The following is a 12,451-nucleotide window of genomic DNA, read 5'->3' as shown; positions in this document are numbered from 1 at the left end:
GTTATTTTATCTGTATTGGGTATCTGCTTGTCTTTGAGCCCATATGCACATATGAGCCCATATGCACATATGCTTAGTTGATATTGGCTGATTTCACTGAACAACAAAAGAAAGAGATTATGGAATGATTAAAGCTTTGGTTGTCTTCCTCTTACGCCTTCATGTTTTCTCCCTGGACCTCCTCAATGTCCACCTCTTGAACGTCAGACTCTGAGGCCTCATCTTCATTGACACTTTCCAATCTAGTTGAGGATGGCTCGTCGTCAGGCTCAAAAGGCCTCCAATGTGCCTGGATGACCACACATTTTTGAGCCCTTTTATCGGTCAGCCTGTTGCGTGCTTTGGTGTGTTCCCAAACAGGAACCAGTGCACTCCAAGGGGGCGGATGTTGATGGGATTTCGACCAGGTGGCTAATGAGATATGTTGCCACAACTGCCATATTGCACCTCCATCCCAAAGCCCTTGCTTGGAAGTCCACTTTGCCAGACTAATAAGAACCTGGCCTTCATCCAGGCCAAGGTGTGCGAGACACGGTAGTGATGACCACAGGCCTTGTTGATCTCTGCACCAGACAGGATCCTTGGGGTACGTTGGCAAGAAAAAAGTGATATGCTAACTCTGATGAACAAAATTCCCCAAATGCTCAGGCTTAACATCCCATAAAAATGTCTGTAGAAATTCTGGAAATTTACTGGAAAGTTTCCGACCCTTTGTAACCCTACATAGGAATAAGGTCATGCTCTCCTGTAGTTTCTTAAAACACTGGAACAGTGTTCTGTGAAAGATAAATATAGCGAGCAACACACATCTTAATATCGGCTCACCGTCAGCTCCATTTTCTAAGCCCTGATGGAGCCATTAAAAGGTTATGATACATGTGCAACTGTCTTGGGGATTTTTGAGATCACTAAATGTCTTTTTACTGCACACCTGTGCTTTTCTACGAGAGCGCTCCCTTTCTCCTTGGGTTGCTTAGCATCTCGTTGATTTTCATAACTTCTGTTACAGTGATTATAATGCCCACTTCTGTCCTCTTTACGCAGCATCAGTTGGCACATTGTGTTTTCTCTGTGCGCCTCCGATAACCTTGGTTTCTTGCCTGTCTGCTGGAAACCAGCTTGAAATAACCATGTTGTGGTAAAGATAATGCCGGGCCGAAATATGTTTCCCATACCCGAGCTGTCATGGTGACTGGGTGCCCACCCCTTCCCCCCCTCCTTCTCTGTTCTCAGTTCCCCCGGGGAGGCCAATGAAGACATTCCAATGCACAGGCCACTGCAGAGCATTTTTTACTGCAGGTAGATTCTGCTGCCAGCCTGCAGCACAGCTCTAACTTACTTGTTTACACTGGCAACTCGCTTCAATGAGTGTGCATGGTATGTGTGACTTGTTGCAACTTAAAGTTAGCGTTGGTTTATTCCCCCAGGGACCACCTGCAGGGATTATTCAATGAAGTCAATTGAACAGGGATGTTTCTCTTTGACAGGGCTTTTGATATTCAGAAAACACTAAGGACACACTACTAGTAGACTCAAGTCTGTAAGATGCTGTGTGTGCAAAAGCAGTTCAGGCATTTGCCTTTAAACCAGTGAACATGAAAAACTGAGAAGGAAGTGGTGAACTGGGGTTGCATTCTTGATCCTCCTTAGTCTCCCAGACAGAAATTAGGCCGCTATGTTGAGATGGATTGCTTCATGTGACGTCTTGATGCTATTACATTGGTGAAGTAAGTTTTTGAGGAATGTGAATCTAGGTAGCTGTCCTATTCTGAATCATGTGTAATGCGTGCCATTTTATTTATCCTGGATACTAATATCCATCTGCCCCCGCTGAGTGTGGGTCTCTTGCCAGCTCTCTGATATTTTGACTGTTGCCATGACTACAGCTGGCTGACCAAAGGGGTCTTGTAAGGGGGAACATTTCTTCAGATTGGTTGCATGTTTTCCCCTAGAGATGAGTCTGGACTGGAGAGGTTGCTGAGATGTGGACTCACTCGCACACAGGCGGACATACCGGGCTTGGTAACAGATAAACAGGACTTATTTAGGTTAGAACTTACGGCTCCTTTATCATGTACAAATTGATATTACTCCCATCCTCCACTGTATCTTTCCCTCTGTCTGACGTTCTCTCCCTCCCATCTGTGTGTTAACCTTGACAGCTTTTGTGATAGTGTCGCCCTGGTCTCAGAAGTACACAGGGATGCCTTATTGGCACGCAGTCTAGCGGGAGAATTCCTCGTTGGTGGAATATCCTATGGTCTAGTGGCTTTATGTGTTGATGAAAAGAATCTGCATTCATTATAGCCTTTCTTCATTTCCTTTCGGATTTCATCAAATTAACTGGTGAGAAGCTAATAAGAGGTTATTGTGTGTACACACCAGAGGTCAACCGATTTAGATTTTTCAAGGCTGATACAGATTATTAGGATACCTAAAAGGACAATAACCATCTAATTGTCTGGTTAAATAAAAACAAACGTTATACTCATTGAACAATCAGCACGTTTCATGCAAGTTCTTAATATATTCCATCAGTTGTTCCCAATTTCCAGTGCTCGAGAACCCTCACATTTTCATTGTAACCCCAACCCAGTACACAGCTGATTGAACTTGTCAACTAATTATCAGGCTCTCCTTGAGTTGAATTGGGTGTGCTTGTCCAGGGCTAAAACAAAAATGTGCTGTGGGTGGTACTTGAGGACTGGAGTTGGGAACCATTGTATTTTAATAGCAGAAAGGTGGAGTGCAGGGCACACATCCAGCTTAATAACCAGAAAGCACTGGGGGTCTATAGGGTTCCAAGGGGATTTTTATAATATAGTTAAGCAACAAATTCCTGTACTCGGAACATACAGTTGTGCATACCCTTGGAGAATTGGTAATATATGTACCATTTGTAAAGAATGATGAGTGAGCAGGCAAAACACATCTTTTATTTCTTATGGGATTCACATTAAACTGTAGGTCACAACAGAATGGCACAATCATAAAACAAAACATGGCAACAAAGAAAAAAATAAACTGACCCCTGTTCTAAAGTCTGCATACCCTTAGTTCTTAAAACTGTGTAATGCCCCCTTTAGCATCAATGACAGTGTGCATTCTTTTGTAATAGTTGTCTATGAGGCCCCAAATTCTTGCAGGTGACATAGCAGCCCATTCGTCTTGGCCAAATGCCTCTAGGTCATGCAAAGTCTTTGGTCGTCTTGCATGAACTGCACGTTTGAGATCTACCCAGAGTGACTCGATGATATTAAGGTCAGGAGACTGTGATGGCCACTCCAGAACCTTCACCTTTTTCTGCTGTAGTTACTGGAGGGTCAACTTGGCCTTGTGGTTAGGGTCATTGTCGTGCATCGTCCCATGCGCAGCTTTTGTGCAGAAGAATGCAAATTGTCTACCAGTATTTTGTGATAACATGCCATACATTTTCACAAGATTCCTTGTGCCTTTAGAGCTCACACACACCCAAAACATCAGTGAGCCACCACCATCCTTCACAGTGGGGATGGTATTCTGTTCACTATAGGCCTTGTTGACCCCTCTCCAAGCATAGCGCTTATGGTTGTGACCATAAAGCTCCATTTTGGTCTCGTCACTCCAAATTACAATGTGCCAGAGACTGTGAGGCGTGTCAAGGTGTTGTCAGGCATATTTTAACCAGGCTTTTTTGTGGTATTGGCGCAGTAAAGGCTTCTTTCTGGCATCTCGACCATGCAGCTTCATGTAACAACCACACCGTCTTTTTCCAGAGCAGCCTGTATTTCTCCTGAGGTTACCTGAGGGTTTTTGTTTGTAACTCAAACAATTCTTCTGGCAGTTTTGCCTGAAATCTTTCTTGGTCTACCTGATCTTGGCTTGGTATATAGAGATACACGATTTTTCCACTTCTTAATAAGTGATTGAACTTATAATAATAAGTACTGACTCGCATTTGCAAGGCTTTGGATATCTTTTAAATCCTTTTTCATCTTTATAAAGTTTGATTACCTTGTTATGCAGTTTTCTTCTGCTCCCCATGGCTCATGGATCTAGCCTGCTCAGTGCATCCATGTGAGAGCTAACAAACTCATTGACTATTTATACAGAGACAATAATTGTAATTTAAAAAGCCACAGGTGTGGGAAATACACCTTTAATTGTCAATTTCACCTGCGTGTGTCACCTTGTATGTCTGTAACAAGGCCAAATATTCAAGGGCATGTAAACTTTTGATCCGGGCCATTTGGGTTTTTTCTGTAATCATGATTTAAAAAAGAGCCAAACAACGATGTGATAATAAATTACTTCTTATGATCACTATCCTTAAAGAAAGTTTTTTTGCATGATCAGTCACGTTTTAAAAAATCAGTGCCAAAATTTCACTATTTCTGCCAGGGTATGCAAACTTATGAGCACAACTGTATATTAAGTGTAAAGTGTGAATTCTCCTCAAGAATAATTCAAAGCACTTAGTAAAGCTAGCAGCCTGCAACATGTTGCATTAGCCTGTAGATACGTTATGCACTTTTTACTGATTAACAGTTAACAATTAATAGCAATTCCACTTAAGTGATGAATGGCCGTTGTCTACAGACTGCACTGTGTTTTCCTTAATTATTATCCTAGAATTTGCATAGGTCTCAACTTAATTTTGGTAGGTCAAAAAAAAGGAGTGCAGCCCAGGCCGCTGATTGTCCTGCAAAAAGGGCCTGTTATTTCCAGTTTATAAACAGCGGTTTATATGCAGATTTTGACAACATTTTCAACCAGAGTGGGAAATACATGGGTTTGGCTAATACACGTTTAAATGTTTTAAACCGTTTCCACTGGCAAACCTTTTCCACAGATGATTTCTTGATGACGTTGAGGTCGTAGAAACTCATGTAGCAAATATGATACAATTGGCATTACAGGGTTCTCAAAAACATATTTTATTCTTCAACAAATTAATTTTGGTAGCGCCCTGTGACATGTTTAATTCTAATATTGAATCTATGTAAAAGTCATAATCCTCCAGGAATGCGGTTAAATTTGGTTTTTTTTACACGGTGTGGGTTATAAACGGAGAATTATGGTGCTTCAATAAGTGAACTTCTTCAGAGTTTGCTAGCTAGCTTGGATCCTCCATCAACCATTTCATACTTTCAACAATATCAAATCAGACTTAGAAATATTAAAATGCACAGCAAAAATACACAGTTTCAAGTTAAAACCTGCCCTGTCTATAATAATGCTTTCAGAAAATATTCAGACACTTTAACTTTTTCCATTTTTTGTTATGTTACAATCTTTTTGTCAATCTACACACAATATGCCATAACGACTAATCAATAACAGGTTTTTAGAACTTTTGGCAAATGTATTATTGAAAATTATTTGCCCATCCAGGTTGATCAGTCGGTTGACCTCTAGTACACACACTGAGCTAATAAACAAAAATACAAACCAAGAATTAAAGCTGCTTTCAGCAGTGTACACACTGTGCCACCAACAAAGCAAACTAGACATTTCCCTATAATTTGCTCCTTCAATATTCCTTAGCCTACTTTCCACACATTTCAATTACATTCCATGCTTTAAAATGCTACTCCTCCGGTACTTTTTATTGATCCTGATAAAATGTTGCATGTAATATCAATATGCTGTCTTTAAACACTATGGGCCACTCTCACTGACACAATTTAGCCTAGTCCTGGACTAAAGAAATCAAGCTTCTATTGAACTAGATTTCTTAGTCCAGTACTAGGCTTTATCTGTGTCCACAAATCCGTCCCTACATTTTCCATCAGTCTAGCTAAAACTGTATAGCCGCAACTAGCCAGTGAGCTTGCGAATTACCTTTTTCCCAAACAACAGCCTCTACTTTAGGTCAAACAAAATGTTCACACTTCAGAGTTTTGGTAGATTTATATACCTGAGCCATTTTTGTAGTATTTCCCCACTCACATTCATACTGTTTAGGTATATGAAGACATGGCCTTTATATTTCCACTGTGTCATCAATTTGAACTTAATTTCACACATGATGGCTGACCATTGTTGTCAACATGTTTACCAGGTTTTATTAAGATCAGAATATCTATGCCTGATTTATAGGCATTAATGAGTTTGACCTTTGTCGAACATAAAGTTCATTAGTTAGTAGTGGCCATGTTTTTGTTGTTGTATCCTGGAAAACATAGCTAGATCCTAAATCTTTACTCTTACCATGCCCCCCTAGAAAAAGAGGCTTTTAACCTCACAGGTTTTGTCTTGGTTAAATAAAGGTTAAATAAAAAATATAAATAAAAAGTAATGTTATTAGAACCTTGTCCACAGTTGGTACATCCCTAGGTACATGCAGATTAGTCTTTCCATCCTCGAAGCAAATGATCTTACAAAGACTGACCTGCCTACCACATGTTACAAATCTGTCTCATTTGGTAAGCATATATGCTAAAGTACGACCACGTGTGCAATTTACATGACATTGCATGAGACATTATAGACCGGTGCCATTTAAAATTCTGGTAAGATTCAACTTTCTACACCTTACCATCTCACAGGCACTGGCCCTTTCATTTTCCGCAATGAAAACTGAATAATAATAATAACAAAATCTAACAAATTACAACCAACGCTTTCAGTTATGCTGATGAAACCCCAGTAGCCTGCATTATGAAAATATCAGGCCAATGGCATGGCAAGGTAAACCATGAATATGATTTTCTTCATTCAAACAAGGGGAAAGCCCATAAGGATTGTCTGAGCTTCCGTTGCAGGCCGAGTGGCACAATTTGAATACCAAGCATCTTTTATGTTGGGCATTTTTTGCCTGGCGTAAGCTCGTCCCTGCTGAAGGTTTCCTCCTCTTTGTTCATAGGTTATTGCAACTGAGGGTCGGTCGTGCAATTACACGGCTGATGAGCTTTAGATTTCTTCGTGTGGAGTGACATATCACATTTCAGTGTACAGATTTACTTTTTATCCAGAATTACATCTCGAAAGCCATTTCTAAACATTCAGCTGTGCTACCAGCCATCAGCTCAAATTGCAAAATGAGAAAAATGGGCCTCATAAACTATATATGAAAAAATAAATATGCTTAAATCAGTGTGGTTAACATTTATTTTGTGTGGTTAGTCACTTTAGCAGGCCAACTTAATATAGACTACCACCCTGCACGAATCTGCCAGGGGATATCCCTTTGGTAGGGATATCAATATGAAACTCGATTCAGCCTACATCATGTACTGAGGATTTGAAATGTTCTCATTTTGTGTGTTTTGCTCTAATAACTCAAGTTAACACTATTATCTTTTATTCATTTCAATGCGATTAAAATTTAAATGTCAGGTTTCCTTAAACCAGCATATTTTATGTGTAGTTGATGACTACAGCCAATTGTGAATTGCCTAAAACTGTCCCAGTCGAGTAACTGTTTTTCCACTTCCATTTTCAATCAATGACTAATTATTATCAGGCTTTTTATGGGGAGGGCATGTCCTCATTGGCTTGGTCCTCCTCTGTGATGAGGGAGAAACAGGCTAGAAACAGACTGTAATCATTTTTGACATAATGTTGGTGCTGGGCATTATAATTAGAAAGACTTGATTTTCTTGGACCGCTGCAGGGGCTGAAATTGCAGGCCTGGTCTGGTCCAGGACTTAAAGGAAAGGCAACTGAAATAGCCCATGGTGAGTTCACATGACTGTTTCCCTCCGCTGCGTTATAGTTTGGGTCAGATGGCAATGCAGCCACCAGTACACAGCCAGCACGCTGTCCAGCCAGCAACTGTTTTAAGGCCAACTTTTATGTGGCGCCTCTTGTTTTTAAAAACCATCAGGTTTAATTATAACTTTGTCGTAATGTCTTTAGCATGCAATATGGCTGAGGACGAGCGCCCACTGTTTAGCAGCGCTGGCACAAAGGAGTGTTCCAAACAGGGGTTTATGATCTCTCCTTCAGTCAAGGAATTGGATTTTGTTTTACGAGCAAAAGAGATCGAGTGACAGTAAGGATACTGTCATTGTAAATAGGTCTAGCTCTCGAAGTGTGAGAATAGCCTTTTTATATATAATTTTGTAGTAAGAATTTGGGCCTACATCATTGACTGGCACACAGGGGAACTGAAGTCACTGTTGGCACCCAGCATAACAGGAGCACAGTGATAAAAGGCCTCTCACTCCCTCTCAGAGCCCCTCGTGAAATACAGCTTTTCTCTTTGATGGCTACTTCTCAAAAGTGGTATTGTAATATGGTAGCAGTGGTTTTGTTAATTGCCCTTGTAACTCCTTTGGCTTCTTTAAAAGTTTGGGTTCATGAATAGAGCGGTTCTCTCGCCCTTCCCCCTCTTTTCTGTCTATAACACCCTGACACTGTGGTGAAGCTGTGTGGTCATTAGTTACTGCACACAACTTGGATAGCAACGGAGGAGGTCCTGCTTCAAATGCTTGACCTCTGATAGGTCGGCCTGTGGTTGCTCTCATCCATATATCAATGGTCTTAACAATATCCTTCCCTGTCTATTCACAACTCACATTGTTTTCATAGCAGTTCAGATATTTTGTCTCTGCAAAGGTACATAATTTTGTCTTTAAAAGGTACAATCATTTAGTAATGTAAAAAATGTAGGCAAAACTTACATTCGCTGGCTAGGGCAAGTTGTAGAAATGTATGCGGAATCAATCAGGATCTTACCAAACTTACCAAAACATAGTGTGAGATTCTCTGACACAAAGACTATTTCCTCCTTCTTTGGATGGTGTAATTGGTTGAGACAATTCCCAGAATGTCTTTAGAGGGTCCAGTGTTAGGCCCCCTTTTCGTGTGTGCTTGGACTGGAGCAGCCAGCTCTATTCAGGACAGAGTTCTGTTAGGGCTGTTTAAACAAGCTCAATAGCTCTACTGACAGCAGCGCTATGTTTTTGTCTTGTCAGCTTTTGCATTCAGTTGGGTCAGTACCTAATGGACTACAAGTCAGGAAATAAGCCAATCTTTGCTTCTGAAAAAATGCGTAGGGTTCTTCCTGCCAGCATGGTCACTGAGTCACACAGATGCGTCAAGTGTGTTAGAACAGAGAAGGTGGGTAAATAGCATATTCACATATTCGGTATTGTGTTGAATGATGAATATGGATTGCGATCTGTGGTCAGTAGTTCTAGACCGGGTCACAGTGACTGCGGGGCTCAGCAGTATGGCCGGGAAACACTTGACACGCATCTGGAAGCATACGGAGGTGTCAATGCACCGGAGCCAGTTTCTGTTTTCTGGCATTCTTCTTTGTTTAAGAGCCCTTTTAAACACAAGACAGCTTTGTGTCCCCCGTGTCCCAGCGAGGACACAGCAGTCTGTGGCAGATTATTACCAGCAGCCAACACTCATTTCCCCTTAGGAACCGAGCCCCGACTGGCTAATAGAAACAGACCACTAGTGGGCTGATCCAGACTGGCGTCATGGGATCTGTCCTAATGGCACCCTTTCCCCTGTATAGTGCGCAGCTTTCAACCAGGACCCTTAAAACTCTGGTCAGGGATTGTATTTTTGTAGGGAATAGGTTGCCATTTGGAAAGCATGCCTGGGATTATCTGGGAAAAAGGTCCCAAACAAGAGGCTGGCATGGCCGTCAGAACAGAGCCAAGCCTAATGGGCACGACTGTGGCTCCCCACATCTGTGATTATGATCCAGCCCGCTCTGTCTGTTGACGCATGAGCAGCAGCCCTATTAGAGGTGGATCAATCAGACGTTTTAATGTGCGGCCGGTTAGACGAGAGCCTGAGAAGGCAGCGTTTCTGTTGAATAGACAACTTCCTCAGAATGGTCTTTCCATTCCAAGTTGGCCTTCGGCAAAGGGCCTGTATTTTCCATTTAGACCTTTGAGCTAGCTGGAGGCCTTGTGGCTAGGTCAGGTCATTTGCAGCCGGAGCTCAGGGGAACTGTTAGGTAGGAATATCCTTGGCCTAGTTCTCACTATGTTTAATGCAGGAACACTTTAAGCCTTTATGATTGAAAACACTCCACAGCCTGGCTATATACTAGCAGAACCGGTTCTTGTTTTTCTTTTTTAAGAAGAAATGCTTGGTTGAGCTGAACATTCTGTGAAAAATTGGAAATGACCCTTATTCGCACAAATATATTGGGAGCAAGATGGGAACATGAGCTCTCTGTACTGTACTCTTCAAATCTATCACTGCCTCCCATGTTTTGGGAGATTAGCCCACAGGATATTGTTTTTTTTCTAATGGCTTATCAGTCCAATGTACTCAGACGAGACCTTAAAGGGCTTTTTCCCATAGGTTATCTATTGTCAGCTGAACCCTACAGAGTTGAAGTCAGTCTAGTTTTTCCCGTGAATTCATCTAGCACATGTAGATATTGAAAAGCTATTTCAAAGTGTCATCTCTCTTCAGCCAAAAGGAGAACCTCTAATATTTTGAGTTAGAGACAGCGCCTTTGGACACAGCCGCACGATAACTTTGCCTGCAGAAAAAAACGAATAGGAGATGCACTGCTATGTATAGAGTAGACTAGATACTGTTTTCCATCTTGGAGAAGCTTGTTGTATCACTGACGGAAGGTTTTGCTGTTAGCTTCTCAGGATTCTCCACCCCACACTGCTAAATGTAATGTATTAGTTCTAGATCATTATTCACTGCTTACCCATGAGCTGAAAAACACACTTGCTTGAACGCTCTCAGTATTGTTCTCAGCCAGTAACGGCTAATATTTGCTCAGTGGGTTTGTCCGAAGGTTTCTGGATCACCCTATTCGGTGGCAGGGGTTGCAGTCAGTATGGTCACTCGCGATAACTCAGCTCCATGGTTAATGACACCACTCTTCTTTTGGCCTCAGACTGGGTGTCCTGCCCCGTCTGCAGCCCTGTCTCGTGACAGAGACACTGTGGGTCTGTGACTTAATGCTGACCCACAGTGCATGTGACTCCATTCACAGTGTGTATCTTACTTTGCCCTGGACTGGCCCAACACTGATCATGATGACCCCCTGGAACTAGATTTGATACCACTAAGCTTGGTGTCTGAAAAACATCTGAAACAGTCAGTTTAATTTCATCAGTGTGGCTAAGAGCAACAGTCGACCGGACCACATTTGACCGTGCAGAACACAGAATTAGACCAAGGCCTTACTGGGGCGATGGGTTCGTTCTGCTGTCTTAATAACGTCATGTCGATTAGACATCCATGACTCCGTACATAAGTGTGTCCGTATGTATGATCCTCCGGGAGATTTGAAATGTATTTTGCAAATGCATTTTAAGTGTTTCCAAAATGTTCAAGCTATTTTCTTTAATGGGGTTTGGAGTTAATTTTCTAATCCGTGTCCTCCGTCCTTTCTTCTCAGTGGGTGAACTCCACAGTACCCACAGTGCCCAGCGAAGGTGCCAGCCTGTCGGCGATTCCCTCCAGACCCATGAGTCCGGTGGCCCCCGCCACCCCTACACCCCGGAGGATGTGTTCAGACTGAGCCTGGCCAAGGGCGTGTCCATGTCCCTGCCCTCCTCACCCCTGTTGCCACGCCAGGCCTACATGTTGCCTTCCCGCAGTAGCAAGAAATCTCCCGGTAAGTACTGCCTCCGACCGCAGCCTAACCTCCTATACCCCCCGTCACCTCACACCTTCTGACCCTAATGCTGTTCACCCCACCACACCACAGCTCACCCCTGATTTCTACGCTTACTGCACTGTAGTGTTACTGCGGCAGCTACACCTCTTCATATACATTTACCAGGCCAGGCGTAAAGTGTTCTTCAAATGTACTCTGTTCTCTGGCATTTTCTGTGCTGTTTTAATCCCAGGTTGGAATAGGTTCAGTCTCAGTGGATGTTCTCTGAAAGCGAGGTTTCCTGTCTTCCTTCGGGCATTAGTGCATCATTGCTGAACATCTCATGCTGGTACCCCAGGATCAAAAATCATTTTTGCTTTTAAAAACGGAATTTAGCCTTCAGCTTGTTATTCTCTCATACACGTCCTGTTGCCCTGCGGTTCGTTTTTCCTGATAAAGGACCTCTTAGAAAGACAGGAGGAAAAGAGGTTTTGGTCCGTCCACTTGTTGTCGATGTCTTTGTGTGTTCAGTGTGTTGACACGGTGAAGGGGAGGCGTTTGTTTGTTTCACGGTGTCTTCCTCCTTCTGTCCATCTCTCTTTATTTGATCAGCTTCTGTCAGGCTGATGGTCTTTCCAACGACCAAGCTTGTTGTTACTCTTGCCCTACCGGATCTTCATGATCCGGTAGGGCATGATCTAGCCTTTAGTACAAGTTGTGCTGGCATGCTTTTGGCCTCTAGACACAACACTGTGCCACTGGTCTGGTTTTGGGGCCAGGTTATGCTGCCAATAGGTCACTTTATAAAAAAATATTTTTTAATCTCACATAACTTCAGTTTGAACATTCAAATATGGACGTCTATGGATAAGGTCCATTGGACTTGCTCCAATTGGAACTGTATTTTGGTATAGTTTTTTGCCTGCT

At 42.4% G+C, this 12,451-nt stretch overlaps 1 protein-coding gene across 6 annotated transcripts in view; it reads left to right on the top strand.

The window, feature by feature from the left end:
* The window catches only part of tanc1b (tetratricopeptide repeat, ankyrin repeat and coiled-coil containing 1b), a 142,156-nt gene that overhangs the window by 31,553 nt on the left and 98,152 nt on the right, over nucleotides 1-12,451 (top strand). For all 6 annotated transcript variants that reach the window (XM_029125838.2, XM_020054922.3, XM_010890827.4 and 3 more), the window contains exon 3: nucleotides 11,324-11,542. In XM_029125838.2, coding sequence (XP_028981671.2) covers nucleotides 11,324-11,542 — 219 coding nt within the window. The remainder of the gene's footprint in view (nucleotides 1-11,323; nucleotides 11,543-12,451) is intronic.

This window comes from Esox lucius, chromosome 16, assembly GCF_011004845.1.
Source record: "Esox lucius isolate fEsoLuc1 chromosome 16, fEsoLuc1.pri, whole genome shotgun sequence".
Taxonomy (NCBI): Eukaryota; Metazoa; Chordata; class Actinopteri; order Esociformes; family Esocidae; genus Esox; species Esox lucius.
This window is presented reverse-complemented; position numbering and strand designations above follow the sequence as displayed.